Here is an 18918-nt window from a genome sequence, read left to right on the forward strand (position 1 = left end):
GATTATTATTTTAAAAAATTTTTGTTAGGCCTAACATCAATGAAAATTCAACGCGAAGTAGGTTAATAGCGATATACTAATATACTAATTACATGGGATATAATAAAATACTACACTAATAATGGATTTTTTCATACTTTTCGGTTATCCGACCAACCCCAGTCCCCAATTGAGTCGGATAATCCAGGCTCTACTGTATATATATGCAAACAATTTTGATGATTTTTGATTGATGGTCTTTGTCAGGCCAGAAATTCTTTTTTTATAGCAGAAATTCTGTTTGATATTTCTGTTCACATACTTTCAATGATAATATATATATATATATACAGTAATACCCCGAACTTACGCGATAGGTGGGACCGAGCGATAACCGCGTAAGTCGGGGTATAATTTTCTCAATGTGTGTAAAACCCAAGTCGGATGTATGTAAGCTAATAAATGTTCTCGTTAATCTTATCTCGTCTTTTGATTCGTTCGCAGTTAGAAGAAATCACCACACAGAGTCTCTCGAGTCTCCGTAGATATAGCAAACACAGAAATGAACAACACAAAATAAATTGTGGCTATGTGTCGATTCCGCACGACACATCTGAACATGTAAGAAGAACAATAGTGTGGGGGGGGATTGAGTAATCGAAAGTTGCTTGGCGCTCAAACAAAAGACGGATCGACTAGATTTAAAAATCGCGTAACTCTGGGTTCGCGTAAGTCGGGGTAGCGTAAGCCGAGGTATTACTGTATGTATGTATGTATGTATATATATATATATATATATTATGTTTTAAAAAAGGCTATTAATGCCAAAAAACAGTCTATTTAATGTGTTAATTTTTAAAATTTTCAAAAATGTTTATAAATAACTCTAAAATCATAACATAACTCTGTGATAACTTTTTCTGTTCTTACTTTAAGTCAGCAATTTAAAAATACAACATATTAAACTATTACAAAAAGACTGAATCACTATTTCAATAAATAAAATATATAAATAGAAACTTTTACTAATTCTTAATATAAGTTTGTTTTAGCATCCATAAAATCTTTTGATAAAAAAGATGTAAAAAAAACTTGTTTAAAATATGATTTCAAATAATAAATAAATATATTTGATATAAGAAGGGCAATTCATTTCAGTATTTTACATAATAATACATATGATCCACATCTCTATATATGATCCAAAACAATTTATTTCACTTACATAATGTTGAATGAAAATTATTTCCTATGTTAATTATTTATTAATCTTTTGTTATATAAACATTCTTTGGCAATAAAATTTTCTAGAATAAATTCATTAATTTACTGAAATAAGTGATCTGAAAACATATCATTGATATTACATTAAACAGAATTTTTTTATTATTATTTAGATATTATCCCATATGATTTAAATAAAAACTCTTTACGAAAATAAATTGATGCCATGTGACAAATATGAATTTTTAATTTGTGTTTATTTAGAGAACTGGTGTTTGTATTCTGATTAAATGCTAACATAAGCATCAATTTTACAATTTCTGGAATTCACGATACTAGATTTAAAAAGATTATTATTCTCAAGTAATTCTGCTAAGTTTAATACAACAGGATCAAATAAATTTTTTTATTTCATTTTTTACATAACATTACATTAATCAAGTGACTCAAAATTTAGATATATCACAAATTGTAATTGTTNTCATTTCAGTATTTTACATAATAATACATATGATCCACATCTCTATATATGATCCAAAACAATTTATTTCACTTACATAATGTTGAATGAAAATTATTTCCTATGTTAATTATTTATTAATCTTTTGTTATATAAACATTCTTTGGCAATAAAATTTTCTAGAATAAATTCATTAATTTACTGAAATAAGTGATCTGAAAACATATCATTGATATTACATTAAACAGAATTTTTTTATTATTATTTAGATATTATCCCATATGATTTAAATAAAAACTCTTTACGAAAATAAATTGATGCCATGTGACAAATATGAATTTTTAATTTGTGTTTATTTAGAGAACTGGTGTTTGTATTCTGATTAAATGCTAACATAAGCATCAATTTTACAATTTCTGGAATTCACGATACTAGATTTAAAAAGATTATTATTCTCAAGTAATTCTGCTAAGTTTAATACAACAGGATCAAATAAATTTTTTTATTTCATTTTTTACATAACATTACATTAATCAAGTGACTCAAAATTTAGATATATCACAAATTGTAATTGTTTAACTAAATGAACCTGTACATTATCAAAATTAATCACTTTTCTATCCAACTGTATGACAGAAATAATGTATGCCTTTTCACCTAACTTAGATTTACATCAAAAATAAAAAAATTCCTTAAAGCCTGTATTTAATGCCTGTTTTAAGCTGTAAAAATTATTATTGTTTTAATCAGTACTATTCTTATGGTAAAAACAATGTGAAATTTCTTACTTCTTCCATTGATTTTCACTATAATAATTTTTGAATAAGAACTAGTAATTAAATTATCTTTTGCAGGATTACATACTGTTTTTCTGGAATCAGTTCTACTTAAAATGCCAAAAACATATGACACTTGAATAGAAATGGATTTTTCATCTATAAAAGATCCATTATAATATAAGATTAAGTTTTTCAACATTTTTACTAAAATTACTGCTAAATTCAGCAAAAATATTTAATATCCTAAATCTAATTATATCAAAATATGTTCAATTTTGCTATACCTTGCTTCATAAAATGAGATACAGAAAAACACATTCAACTTGTTATCCATTGGAAACTTTAATTTAGCAACTTGAAGGCTGACAATCATTAGATTTATAATTTTAAAATGATGCAAGACAGACACGACAATCAATGATGTAAAAAGTATCCCATTCATTGATTGTCATCTACTGAACATTTATAACCAAGGACATTTGGCAATTTATCACTACAGAAAACAAATCAACAAGCCATACAACAACAGGAATAACAAAAAAAAAAGTGCTTTAATGGGAGAAAAATTAATTGGTAAAATATTTTTAGTTTAAATAACAGGAATTATTTCATAATATTACTAATAATCATGCACTAAAACAAGTAATGATGCTGCTGCAAACAAACTGAAAGGTAGCTTGTTCTATATTATGATCAAATTAGAATATTATACATAATCAATTATGTATATATGATGACTGGCAAAGTTTTGATTCAGTACTTACATGTCCTTATATCAATTATAAGATACTATTCAAGAAAATTAATATTCTTAAAAATTAAGTAAAATATGTTAACATTTGATATTAATTACTATATTCCAAATTTTATTCATATTTCTGTATACTAATACTAAATTATATATAATTGCAACTTTATACATTAATGTTAAACAATTATCATGATTTTCTAAAAAATGTCTGATTACATCAGAATTATAGATTTAAAAAATAATCAAAAAACTTATAGATGTAGAAAGGAATGAATTGTGTCAGTAATAAAGCATTAAAAAATAATAAAAAATTATGATATTAAAAAATAATTAAAATTTCATTTCAAATTATTTTATAATTGAATAATTTTTGTGATATGGCAAAAATCTTAAAATAAAAAACTATTTAAGAAAACTATATTAATGACTTCTATGAATAGATTCTTTGATCTTAAACTTCAAAACAAAATTCTGATTAATACAAACTACAGCACTGAAGTAAATGTAAAGATCTCAAATTATTTTAGACATAGATTCAGCTGCAAAAATATTAACTTGAATATAAAATGATAATAGTTTCATAATCTTAACTTAATAATAAATATTTCTTACTTCTGATACAGATGGAAGTTCTGGAAACACATTATCAGTCTTTCCTTCTACATGTTTCTTTTCAAACTCTTGGATTTGTTTCACTAGCATTCGAATATGATCCAAAAGTTCTTTATTGTGTACAAGAAGCTGATGATTTTGAGCCTAAAATAAAAATTATGATTTACATGTAAAAATGGTAAACCTGTAATATAATTTTCCTCTCAATAGCCACATGCATTATATCAGTTCTAAATAATAATGAACATGAACACAAAAAAAAAATGAAAATTGTTCCAAATGTCTATTAAATGAATCTCTATACATTTTCTTAATATTTATCTAACAAAAGTGGAAATTAATTTATACGCAATGGTTAATTCTAGATGAATGAACAACACATCCATAAGATTCCAGTAGAATTCAATGTAATAAAACTAGTATTTTTGACCATATTTTAAAGCTTATCTTCATGTATGCCTTTAGAATAAATGAATAGAACACAATTCAAAACATATTTAGTTATAAACATTCTATGTTTTGAATTGTGTTTTATTCATTTATTCTCAATTTATTCTAATTATTTTAATTAAATATTTTTAAAATAAACTAATACAACTAAAATCTTAACTGTTGTTTTATTGTATTGTCAAACATCTATGTGCCATTAAAGCCAAATGATTTCCAAATAATATTGGGATATACTACTACTACTATCTATGTGCCATATCATAAATAAGGCAGTCTAACTTTGTTACCAAAAAACTGTTGAAAATATTAGTAACATGTTTCCATTATTCCATTCAATAGTCACAAATTTATTGTTATTTATTATTCCAGTTATATTTTAAAAAGTAAACATAACTTTTTTAGAACAAACAAAAAGCATTTAACAGCAATAAACTCTTTGTTTTATAAAGTTTTTACAACTAATTGATCACAATAAAAATAGTCTCTGCATCTGAATTTATTACATGAATATGATGAAGTAATCTCTTATCTTTTCTGTTATAACTTTGCACGAAATGAACCTCTATGTTACAGAAATACAGGTATAGGACAAAATAATAGGAACACCTGTGAAAGAATGCAAAATATTTATTAGTAGGGAGTTGGGCCACTATTGGCATGAATTACAGCTTGTATCTGACATGGGATTGAGAAATAAAGGTAGTGCAGAAAGTTTAAGGGAATTCGTAGCCATTCCTCCTGCAGAGCAGTCTCGAGTTCAGGTAGTGTGTGTGGAGGAGGAAACCGAGCGCAGACTTTGTTCTCTAAAAAACCCCACACAGTCTCAATGTTGTTGAGATCAGGGGACTGAGGACACCACATGAGATGTTCCACTTCATCATTATGCTCATCCAACCACGTTTGAACACAGCGAACCATGTGTATAGGGGCATTGTAATCTTGGAATAGAGGACATTCTCCAGGAAATAGAGTATGAAGCATAGGGTGTAAATGATCTGTGAGAATACTGCGATAATGCTCACCTCTGACCTTCTCCCTCAGGACTACAAGTGGCTCCAAGCCATGCCATGATATCACTCCCCACAGCATCACAGAGCCCCTCCATGCTTCAAGGTAGGAACCAGACAATCAACATGAAATGCCTCTGCCTGTGTTTGCCAGACAAACACACATCCAGTGGTCTGAAATAATGTAAATGATGATTCATCAGACCAGATGACCTGTTCATTGCTGTTGTGTCCAGTTTCGAGTCTTGGTACCACTGTCGTCGCTTCACAGCATTATGCAGCGACACTAATGGCTTTGGAATGGTTACTCGGCCATGAATGCTCGCAGCAAGCTGCTCCTGTTGAATAGTTTTGGTGGATACTGGGTTCTGGAGATGGGTGTTCATCTCAGATGTTATCTGCTGCAGTGTAGTTTTACATTTTTGGGTGACTATTCTCTTCAACACTCATCTATCCCAGTTAGTTAACTTCGAATTTCACCCACTGTTCTGTTTCACAGAGGACACCTTTCCCAGTTTTGTGTAGGCTGTCATAACCCTTGACACAGTGGATCTTGAAACACCCATAAAGTTGGCTGTTTTAGACACAGACACTCCAGCGAGGCAAGCTCCAATAATCATGCCTCTTTGCACGTCGGACAGGTCGGACATTATGGCGCTTTGCTGGGAACAGAATTTTCTCATGCAACTGTCACACCGCCAAATGCTCAACTGATACCTTCCCTTTCACCACCACTGGATGGCAGACTGTTGCGACATGTGGTGGGGCTGTATTGCATGGTCGAAGTACAACACATTTTGAAAGGGGTGTTCCTATTATTTTGTCCTATACCTGTATATAAATACTATCATCAATTGAAAAAATTTATAATTATTATAAAAGCATAATTTTTGCTTAATATTTATATTTTGTAAAATAACAAAAATATAATTATGTAATTATACTTAAGTTTCAAAGTCAATGAATTAACAAAGTTCAGAAAAATTGTACAATGCTGATATTTGTATTTTCTGTAAAGTAATCTTGATAACACAATAATTTATAACAATTTTGTATAACTTCTTTCTTTTTTTTTCTTAAATGTACAAAATATATTTACATTTTTTAATATTTATTTGATTTTAAGAATCCAAGAAAAATCAATTACTTACAATTAATACCCTAAAATATTCAATGCACTATTATAAATATACACAACACTATAATTCCCTATTATTAGCAAACATTAAAATTTTACTAAATCCTATACATGGTCTTTGTTTTTTCTGACTGATTTTGTAAATATTTTGAACTGTTAATCTTATGTTTTGTCATTCAATAAAAATTAATAAATTGATATGTATCTGTTTTACAAATAAACATTTCTATATACTAATTTCAACTTTTATTTTTTTAAAAAGTTAATGATAATTTTTTGTTTTTCAATTTAAATCCTTTGTAATTTATTAATAAATTCTTACTTTTTTCACAAAACATCTACTGATTTATAATACATCTTGTTAGTACAGTAGAGCGTCGTTTATCCAAAAGCCGATCAACCGAAACGTCGGTTAACCGAAAGTGTTCCAGTCGGACTGTGTCATGCTGAATTGAACGTTTTTGATACTAGATTGACTTCCAAAATATAATTTTTTGTTTTTATATATTTCAATATTTTTATTTTGTTTGTAAAAAATAAAGAAATAATTTTTAACGATACAATAGCTACAATTATTATTTTAAAAAGTTTACGTTAGGCTTAACATTGATGAAAATTCAACGAAAAGCGACACGCAACGGAGAAAAACTTCAACATGGGATAGGTTAATATATTTTTTCGCACATAACCAGCTATCCAAAAAATAAGTTATCCAAACAACACCAGTCCCCAACTGATTTGGATAAATGACGCTCTACTATATTTTCATTTGTCCCATTCTCACTATTTACATTATAGCAATTAGTTTGTTATATATAATAAGCAACAACATAGTTCAGGATTGGGTTTGAATATAAAAACTTCTGATGCATACTTTTGTAGGGTTTCAGCTATTTCAGATGGAGTCTGAGGATATGCAATTTGCAATTATATTCAGGATGAGTAATTACAGTAAGATTTAATAGCAAAAACATTAGAACCTGAGAAAACAAATTGTTATAATTACAAAACTTACTTGAGCTTCTAATCTTGCAGTGGTTTCAGCAGCAAGCTGATCCTTCAATAGTTGAACTTGAGCAACAGCTGCTTGAGTCTGTTGATTCTGTTGTTCTAACTGGTGCTTAAGTAATTGTAGTTGATGATAAAGACTTAATGGAGTACCTTCAGGAGGAACAACACCCATCAAAGGTAATGGTTCGCTTAAAGGTGAGGAATAGGTTTCCCCAACCTAAAATCAAATATACATATAAATAATTAGTGAATTATTATACATTAAGATCATAATAGAAGTTTAAGAATAAAATCTAATATATTATTTCTATATGTTGAAAAGAAAGTTTAATGATTTTGTATAAGTAAAAAATATATATTTATGGAGTGGCTTTTTTTATACTTTTTTAAAAATTATTTTTTGAAAAACTTCTTTAAAAATATTAAAACTTTAAAGGTTAAGACAAATTAGATAACTGTTTTTTTCCAAAAAGTACAAAACCAAGTAATTTATGTTGACAAAACTTTAAATACAACTGAAAAAATAACTGCAAATAATAGATTAAAATCTTGTGGACTTTCCACATTTTTGAATAATCTCAAAAATGCAGTCTGGCGTACTCATAATAAACATTTTCAGTGTGGAGTGTTTACTGAACTTTATTGTTTGTCATCAGCATATACAGACAGTTCTTGAGAGCATAACCCAGATATTCTCAATTGGGTTTAGATCTGGAGATTAAGATGGATGATCCAAACAGTTGGACTTATTTTTGCTGAAGCCAATTTTTTGTTGTTCAAGATGAATGGACAGGTGCATTGTCACGTATAAAATAAAATTTTCTGCTTGCTAATTTTCATACATTTGAAAATAAAAAAATTTTAATCAGCTTCTGATACTTTTTTGAATCCATTCATTCATTTATGAATTCAATATGTAACTTTCCCTTGCAAGAAATGGCACCCCAAGCCACAATGGAACCACCACCCATCTATTGTCAAGATAAAATTATCTCTTTTTTTGCACAAATGATGAAAATAATAGTTCAGACCATCTGGACCATCCAGAGTGAACTTTTTTCATCTGAAAAAATAACCTATTGCCATTCTGCATCCTAGGACATGTAATCTCATGCATAAGTCAATGTTGCAGTTTTATGTTCTTTAGTTAGGAAAGGTTTTCTTTTCAATTTCTTTCTTTTAAGTCATCCTGATGATTTTAACACTCTTTGAACAGTACAGAGATAAACTTTTATCTCTAATTGATTCACAATTTTTGATGCTAATGTCACACTGTTGCTTACATATTATCTCTTACATTAAACTTAGGTCTTCTACCATTGTTTTTCAAGTTGTATTTATCACCTTTTTTTAATATAGTTGTACACAACAGTCTGACTCCTTCCTATTTGGAGAGCTACAGCATGGTAGTTTTGTTACTGTGGCCATAATATATCGATTTCTCCTTCTTTTTCTGCCAGTTTTATGACCTTTACACATGTTTGAGAGATGATTTTTTGTACACAAGTATATGCAGATCTCTTTATACATGTACACATCCTTAATTATCTACATTTATATGAAAATGTTCAGTTATTTGAATTGAGTGTTTTTGATACTAGATCAACTTCTAAAGTATATTTTTTTGGTTTTTATATTTTTCAATATATTTATTTTGTTTGTAAAAAATAAAGAAATAATTTTTAACGATACAATAGCTATTATTATTTTTAAAAGTTTACGTTAGGCTTAACATTGACAAAAATTCAACGTGAAGCGACATGCAATGGAGAAAAATTTCAATGTAGGATAGGTTAATATATTTTTTCATATACAATCGGTTATCCAAACAACCTGAGTCCCCAATTGATTCGGATAAACAACGCTCTACTATATTATCAATATAACAACTATGTAAACAGTATTTCTTACAGAAAAAACACTGAAAATTGTTTAAATTTTATTGTTGAAAAATGTTAATATATGATAATATAATTCTTAACTATATTTGATAAATGATTTTGAAAAACATTTTAATTTTTAAAAAGACTTATATAAATGACATACTTCAGGTATAATTCTATCTCCACTTTCAGAAGCTGGAGGTGCTAAAGATTCTAATTTGGTGGGTCGTTGGACAGTAGTTTCACAACTGGCACTAGGATTGACATCTTCTGTTTGAGTATCACAGCTATTGGGTTCTGATGATCTATCTGTTTCATTTTTACCTTTATTTCAGAATTATTATTATTATTATTATTAGAAAAATGATTCTAATTAAACTGTGCTGAATATTATAAATTTTACATGACTAATTATAAATAAAATACTGTACAAATATTTTTTTCATTGGATATATTTAAAAATTAAGTTACACAACAAAGCTAATTAGAGCTTCATTTAATCATAAAATCACCTTTCTGTATCAATATATTTTCTATCAACTGGATAAATAGACAACAAGAAAACACGCTTTTAAAAATCCAGCAAATAAATTTACTAATAAAAACGTTTTTGATCCTCTTCAGTTACGATGAAATAGAATGTGAAAATAGAATGTAAATTTAAAAATACAGTCGATCCTCCTATAACACGGTAGATATGTTCTGCTTTTTATGAATCCATTTTCTATGAGTCCAGCCAATCACAGCCTGGCATGTATGCAGTTTACGGACTACAGCTGTTTGAAAGGTTTCTTCCATAAAATTAATTGATTCTAGACTAATTCGACTCAACATTTCCAAAATACGTATAATTTTTTGGGAATAATCCATATAAACTATGCTATAAACAAAAAATTGTAGGATTACTTACCGAGTGTGCACCGTTCGACTACGCCGTTGCTTAAGCTTGTTTTCGTCGTGGAGATTGTCATCGAATGGCGCTCGCGTGCTTCCTGATAAATTATTTTTTTTGCGAAAAATTCGCTGAACTTTGGAGACATCATTAATATAAATATAATTTTTATGGACGTTAAATAATAAATGGTTTTTGGTAGGTCCACTGCTCGTTTAAACTCAAGGGTTTGTACAATATCCGCTATTGGTCTAGATTCGACCAATCCTGACGCAACACAAGTCCGCGATGACGTTTTACCAAATTATACGAGTTTTTTAGCATGTTTGTACAAATACTGTCGCAATTTTTTCGCCGTGATATAGGAACCCATATTATAGGGGGAGTCAACTTTAAATGATAAACGATAATTCCTAATAAATACATAAATACATAGCCGAAATCATAGTTGTGAATAATAAATAAATAACTACAGAAATAAAATAAACAATAAAAAGTAAAAATAGACAAAGAAATGTCCCTTAATAAAATTAATTTTCATAATAAATTTTTTTATAAAAATTAATTTGAAAATTTATTATGAAAATTAATTTTATTAAGGGACATTTGTCTATTTTTACTTTTTATTGCTTATTTTATTTCTGTAATTATTTATTTATTATTCACAACTATGATTTCAGCTATGTATTTATGTATTTATTAGGAATTATCATTTATTTTCAAATTTATGTTCTATTTTCACATTCTATTTCATCATAACTGAAGAGGATTGGTTAAACCGATCAAAAACGTTTTTATTAGTAAATTTATTTGCTGAATTTTTTAAAAGGGGTGTTTTTCTTGTTATCACCTTTCTGATTAAATAGTGTTAATTTCACTATTATTGACTTCCTGAAAAAAATTTAATATTCTAAAAGTAAGTTTTTAATTATGAAAATTTATACTGCAATATTAATTGATATGTTTGTTGTTCTTAAAAACTTTTATAATAGCTTATACTTTTAGAAAAGTTAAAAGTTTCTGTTCTGTTTCATTCTTCATCTAATAGATCCTATACAAGAAATGATGTAAGTACAGTACATACCTTTGAATCTTATTAAATCTGTTTTATTTTCTACTTTTAACATTGCTTATTTATATAACTACAATTCTATTCAATATACTAAATTTAATAATGAAATTATTTAGTGCATCTTATAAAATAAACAATACAACAAGAGTTTAAAAATGCTTTTGAGTTATGTACTCATTTTCACTTAAACTAATTCTAAAAGTGGCAAGCATAGCATAATCATAGCAACAGTTGCTATGAAGATCCAAACAATTTATTAAGCTAACAAAATATTAAAAATAAATCATAGTAAACAAAAATATTTTAGAAAAAGATGGTGAGTTTGAACCAAAATTTTCCTAATAATCCTTCCATTGATAAGCTCTTATGAATTTGATCGCAACTTTGTCACACTCAATATTCAATGGTACAGTAAATTCCTGTATAACATGCTCCCTTATAACAAGAATTTGTATAACGCAATGAAAATTTTGCAACTAGAACTCATACAGTGCAATAAATGGTTCCATATAACTCATAAGAGAAATTTAATGTTTTCACATAGTTTCAGATTTTTTGTTTAGAAAAGCAAAAATATACACTTACCAGTTGTTTATATATGAACATAAAGCAAATTAATGCAATTTTTATATTTTTACAGATATATACACTTGACTACGATTATATCTTCAATTTCTACATTTTCTCTGCTATCTAATAGTATAAAATACTTATGGGTTTTAAAAAAAAATGACATTTTTATTTATATTTTTATAATTAGATCTGTAAAAGTAAAAAACTAAACTTATCAAATATCAACTCATTATAAATAATTTCAACTTTCACTTATTGACATCAGATTTGTTAAATTTCACAGAATCAAATAGACCCCACAATTGCCATAAATAATTGGGCAATATTTTGGAAAATAATTATAAATTTGGCACTAGAGGGAGGCATTAGGCATCATCTCATATTAAATTTAATAATTATAATATTTAATTAATTAATTTAGAATAAACTGGAAGAAAAGAATCGCCCAAAGTGGGACTCGAACCCACAACTCCCGCTTACTGTGCAGACACATTGCCAGTTACACTACCCTTAAATTTATTTGTAATTCATAATTATTATTTCCAAAATATAGCCTGATTATTTATGGTAATTACGAGTGTCTATTTTCTACGTATCACGTTTAGGTTGATGTATATTTATTAAAATAAAATAAAATAACTTACTGGAATATAAATGTCTTAAAATAATCAAACACCTTAGTATTTCCAGCAATGAAGTATTTAATAAAAAATATAATAACGTTTCTGACTATTTTTAATAGTCTTCTTCAGTTAAAACAAAAACGAACGTAAAATAGAATGCAAGCAATACAACGGTTTAAAAATTTGAAATTAATTACAACAAAATAAAAATAAAATAAAACGTATTTCCATGCTCAGGATAGACTTTCTGCATCTCTATGATTGATACAATATGGGCCTTGTAAATTTAAATTTTTGTCACAATGCCGACTTAATGATGTTTTCCCAAACTCCATTCACAGGATACAACTACCAATGGGTTGTACTTCTTTAAATTTACAAGGCCCATATTGACAAAGGATGCATCAACCATAGAGATGCAGAAAGTCTATCCTGGGCATGGAAATACGTTTTATTTTATTTTTATTTTGTTGTAATTAATTTCAAATTTTTAAACCGTTGTATTGCTTGAGTTCTATTTTACGTTCATTTTTGTTTTAACTGAAGAAGACTATTAAAAATAGTCGAAAACGTTATTATTTTTATTAAATACTTCGTTGCTGGAAATACTAAGGTATTTGATTATTTTAAGTACAGTAGACCCCTATAAAATGGGTTCCTATAATTACGATTCCTATAAAACTGCGAAAAAATTGCGACGGTATCCGTAAAAAATGATAAAAAACTCCTACAATTACGTAAAACGTCNATTACTGGAAATACTAAGGTGTGATTATTTTAAGTATATTTATTTTCACAGAATCATATTATTTTTCAACTTCAGGGTAGTAAAGCTTTGTTTATTTTCTCCCACGAAAGTAATAGACTCTGCTGGTCCCCCACTGTGAATGACAACAAAGTGCTAATTGTTTTATTACTTTGCATTCAAAAACTCTATTCTCTGTCAGTAGTGAATTAACCCTTTATTTCTATCTTCTAAATTCCCATCTCACTAGCAATATGCAATAACAGTTAAAATTTCGAGACATGTTTGAACTTGCATAAATTGATCTGATAATGTATATCTCTATAATGGAATTTCCTACAATGTGGAATGTATTGCCCGCATTGTACGGGAGTCTACTGTATTTATAATTTTATTTCAAAAAATGTTTGTGAATCTTGGAATAGAAAGTGTTGTCTGACTCTAGACAATTTGAAGAGGTAGAATTTTAAGCTCCTTACCTGTCACTCTAAACCAGATCTGGCCAACCAGCGGCCCATCACGTTAAATTGTGTGGCCTGCTAAGTGATATTATATATCTATTAAAACTTTTGTTTTCTGTTATGTGTATACCAAAACAATTAAATAAATGAAAATTCACACGTATCATTGTTATAATGCACAAGTGTGAGTACAAAATCTTATTCATTTTGTATTTGTTTTACTTTTTTAAAAGCATGTTTGCCTAAATTGTGGCCCACTGTAATGTTACATGTAATCAAAGTGGCCTGCAAAACAATTTGGGTTGGCTAGGCCTGCCCTACACAGTTCAATACTTTAACAGGTTTTCCATTGTTTTCAACCTGGAATTTATTTGTAACATTATTTTTATCACCACACTTTATTCAAAGACCAGGATTTATTTGAATCCCAGGATTTTAATTCAGAAAATACAATATTAATGCTCCAAGTAGAAAACAATGTTTTGCTGTCTCTAATTTTAATCAATTTATGATCTAGGCTTCTGCTGCAAATCCATAGTGACTCTGTTGTCTTGACAGTTTCTGCCTTACCTAACTTTTCTAAAATTTTTGCTTAATTTCAAAAACTTCTCACATTTTTATTGAGTGCAACTTGAAAAAGTAAGGGAAAATATTATACATACAGTACTGCCTCTAAAAGCTTTTGAACTATCCTTCAATGCTCTTTCATTTCATACTATGTATTCAAAGGATTCATTAATGTTTGATTATAAATTATTGTATAAATCAAAAATGTTTGATTATACAATAAGTAGAATATGGAACAGAAAATAATACAGTACAATATAATTAAAACAGAATTATAAAATTAACAAGTATTAATTTTTATTTTATAAAAGTTTCCAAAAAATGCGTATTAGTCAATATTCACAAAAATAAGAGATTTAATAAAAATAAACTGCAGTTACTAGAGTGTTTGCTTGTAATATTCAAACTATTTATAAAAAAATTAAAAATTTAGAATTGTACATAATTTATATATATATATATATATATATAAACTAAATTACCTTTTGTGGAAACATCACAAAGAGCTTCATTACTTTTCTCACAAGGAATGTCTTCCTGACTACTGACAGTAGAAGTTGTATGAACTAAACTTAATTTATGGCACACTTCAAATGCTTGTCCAACTGTTCGGACAATTCTCATTGCTTGACTCTAGAGATAAACAAACAATATATACATAATTTTAAAAAAATATAATTCTTTTTAAATAAATTAAACTTTTATTTTATAAGAATTTATAAATTACAAGTGTAAAATAATTTGATAGAAAATTAACTGTTTAAAATATAATATCTTAATATAAATTTAAAGGAATATCTGTGAATAGTTATGTAAATACCAAAACAATTATACTAAATAATTTATAATGGTTCAAATATGTATATTTTTATTTAAAATTTATCCAACATTTCATATTAAGATAAAAAGAATATAATATTCATCTAAGCATATGAAAAAATTATATTTATTTATTCAAAATGTTTAACTACAATAAAGAAAATCACAAAAAAACATATGAAATACTGAAAAGAATTGCTTAAAAACAGATAATTCCCAATCATTTTCTTTATTCCTTTATTTCTGTAAATACTAGAATTGAAATTAATAAAAGTTAAATTTAAAATTTTCAATAAACAGACTGAAATATCAATTGTATATATTAAAACAATATCACATATATTACAAAATAGTTTAATATTTGAAATGCCAATACTTATCTATAATTTTGTTTTTCTGATATTCATTTTCTATTCTCATGTTAATAGTTTTAGTAAATAACCAATGTTCCAAAATGTAAAAACATTATTAAAANCAAGAATCCATAAGAATAAATCATGCCTCCTCCTCCTCGTCATCATCATCATCTGTATATTCCTCATCACTTTCTGATCTAAAAAAACAAAAAGAATTAATATATTAAAGCATTTAACTTATAATTTCACTGTAAATAAAGAATTTCAAAGTATGTGTGCTTTAAATTCTCCAAGTTGGCACTTAATTGATTTCACTTAAAGAATGCACTTATCTTAAATGATTCATTCAAGATGTTTCAATTTATACAAACTACACTAAAAAGTTCTAGTCATGTTTATATTAAGTATTGTGCAAAAATAGCAAAAATAGCTTTAAATAACTGAAAAATTAAATTTCTTTATACAGTGGTGCCTCGTATAATGTACTTAATCTGTTCCAGGTGAACCTCTGTTAAGTGAAAAGTCCGTTATATGAAACGCATTTTCCCATAGAAATACATATTAAAACATATAATTCGTTCCGCAGCACAAAATAACCGTACTGTACCATAAAAAAAAATGAAAATGGAGCAGTCACCAATTATGCCGGGTAGTCAGATGTTGTGAGGAGGAGGTGGAGGATCACTTTATTCACACATTCATACAGATACAGACTTTTTACACATTTCAGCAGGTCTCTTTTTATTGTTTTTTAATCGGAGTCAGATTCAGGAGAGGCTACTGGGGCTTGCAGGGTCAACTCCTCTTGTTCCATCTTTTGTCTTTTGACAGCTGGCTTTTTGAAAAACATGTCCAAAGTGGTCTGTTTCTCTCTCTTCTTCAACACCTGTCGGAAATGATGGGCAAGGATGTCATTGTAGAGATCATTGATCCTGTTGGCCTCAGCTCTGTTTGGATAATGAGTGTTGGTAAACTCCTGAACCTCTCCCCATTTGACAAGGAAATTTCTGTCAACTTTCATTCCTTCTGATGATTTCTTTGCTTTGTTTCAATTGAAATCACCTTTCTGTTTTTTTAGAAGCCATGATTTGCACAACACTTGAATAAATGTACCCTGCACTGAGGTGATGTATGTAATAAACAAGGGAGCAAGCCGAATCCCAATGGGAGCTCTGTACTTCAGATATACTAATAATATATTCTAATAATATTAATATATTATAAAAATAGCAGATTGTCATTGGCAACGGCAAAAGAGTGGAAACGTCATTCACACTTGTTCGCAGAAAGTCCATTGTTTGCCTAACATAACTGCCAAACGGAAAGTCCGTTGTTCACAGCCAGTCCATTGCTCGAGTCACGTAATGGCCAAATAGAAAGTCCGTTGTTCGCAACGTCCGTTATTCGAGGCGTACATTATACAAGGCACCACTGTACTTCACTTATCAAGTGACATAAATTAAAACCAAACATATTAATTCAATATGAAACTATTACATACAGTTTTAATTGCACCATTTCGTATTTTCATATAAGAAAAGAAAAAAAAACTTCAGAAATACACCAGAGAAATCATCATCAATATATCAGATAACATTTTATTATATAATCTATGCATCTTCAGCATCTGCAGATATAAATTCTTGCATGTAATATAAATTACATGTTACATATTAAAAATTAATTTACAAATTAATTTTTAACATATTTAAAATATCATGTATGGCTATTTTGAATATTTCAATATAATGTAAATTAATTATTCTATTAAAATTATTTATAAATTTTATTTTATTTCATTCCTGTAGTTATCATTATCAAACTTCATCAATATAATATATTTAAAGTATTAAAGACGATAGAATTAATATTTTATCACAAATATATTAATTTTTAATATAAAACATTATATTAAAAATTATTAGATGATGTAAAAAAGTTTTAACTTTTGTATGTAAGAATGCTATGATATTTAAATATAAAAATATATTGATTATATAGTAAAATATATTACTTTGAAAATCATCAATAGTTCTATTATAATTTAAATCATAAAGATCCATTCCTTCTGCATCCTAGATAGAAGATACTTATTATAAAATTCAAATTTCTCCAAAATATCTTCAATTTTTACCTATCATCAGATTATAATTATAATAAAAACATATTGATGCATTAAATAAAAAATTTTATTATATTTGATACTTTCTAAATGAAAATATTATATATATATATATATATTGATTTAACAAAATATAATCTATTTTTTTTAAATTTGAAGGATTTTTTTTCTTGATTTCCTACTTTCTTGAACTTACAAATATTTTCATTATGATGTTAAATATTATCATCTTCCTTAACTTACAATGATATATAATTAACTTTTAGTATTTTTTTAAAATCAAATATACAAGAAAAGATCTAAGCCAATCTTTATTTCAGACATTTCTCAATTGTTAATTAATTGTAAACTAAATTCTAACAATTAAAATTCTCTCAAAATAGCAGCATTGCTAACTTCTAGGTCAAACTTATTCAATTAATTAAACTTGCAGGAGAAAAATCTAGCTCATGTTTATTTGGTTTTTATATATACACTAAATGTTCTACACTAATAAATTTATGACCTTGGCTTTTTACTATAAAAGAATTTATTACTATTAATGTACTTTGTTGTATAATTATTATTATGGCATTATGAAGACAATTATTCATTATATAATTAATAAAAACTTCATTCTTGAATTAAAATTCTTCACAAAAAAATTATTAATACCATTGGTAGCATCTATTATCTATTTATCTATTTTACTTAAACATATTATTACTCTAATAGATAAAATTCTAATTAATTCTAGATATAGGTATTTATTAAATTACCTCTAACTCCAAATCTTCTAAACTAGAACTTAATCTTCTGGTATCCAAAATAAAATTCTCTGTTGTAATATTATTATTTTCATAATTTAGACTTTTTAATTCTTTACATCTTGGAATAGTTAATGATTTTTTTTCATTATTAGCAGATAAAATTTCAGCTTCAGGATCTTTAAAAGATAATTTTTTTCTTGGCCGTTTTCCATTCTTATCTTGTAACGATGATTTTCCTTTCTCTAAATGCATGTTCTTGTGCATATTCACAACGTTCACAAATTTTAATTTTAATTATTAATAATACTGAACAGTTTCAATTCTCTAAAAATTATACAATGTCTATTTTTAATATTTATTTTTCACTTCAGTATAAACAATCTGCACTTCAAATTCTTTTGACAAATAATCAGAGCAAACGTTTTACTTTTACACAAATAGTTATGTATTATTTTAAATAATTATTATTAAAAAATCTAAGCTTTATAAAAAAAAACATTAGTATATCTCAAAATAAAAATCTATATGGTAACAAATAATTGATGTAAGTATTAAAAATGGTCCATCAATATTTTTTCTTAGAAGAACTGCATTCAAATTAAACAAATGAAACTTTCAAATCATAATCAGACTTGGAATTACATT

At 27.1% G+C, this 18918-nt stretch overlaps 1 protein-coding gene across 1 annotated transcript in view; it reads right to left on the minus strand.

The window, feature by feature from the left end:
• Positions 1 to 18746, minus strand: part of LOC111632661 — a 25203-nt gene extending 6457 nt beyond the window's left edge. The window contains exons 1-5 of the mRNA XM_023377157.1: positions 18283 to 18746; positions 14710 to 14860; positions 9458 to 9618; positions 7416 to 7628; positions 3806 to 3949 (exon numbers count right to left, since the gene is read on the minus strand). Coding sequence (XP_023232925.1) covers positions 3806 to 3949; positions 7416 to 7628; positions 9458 to 9618; positions 14710 to 14860; positions 18283 to 18537 — 924 coding nt within the window. The 5' untranslated portion in view covers positions 18538 to 18746. The remainder of the gene's footprint in view (positions 1 to 3805; positions 3950 to 7415; positions 7629 to 9457; positions 9619 to 14709; positions 14861 to 18282) is intronic.
• Between the last annotated feature and the right edge of the window lie 172 nt (positions 18747 to 18918).

This window comes from Centruroides sculpturatus, unplaced genomic scaffold (genome assembly GCF_000671375.1).
Source record: "Centruroides sculpturatus isolate CEXI.00-Female unplaced genomic scaffold, Cexi_2.0 scaffold733, whole genome shotgun sequence".
Lineage (NCBI taxonomy): Eukaryota > Metazoa > Arthropoda > Arachnida > Scorpiones > Buthidae > Centruroides > Centruroides sculpturatus.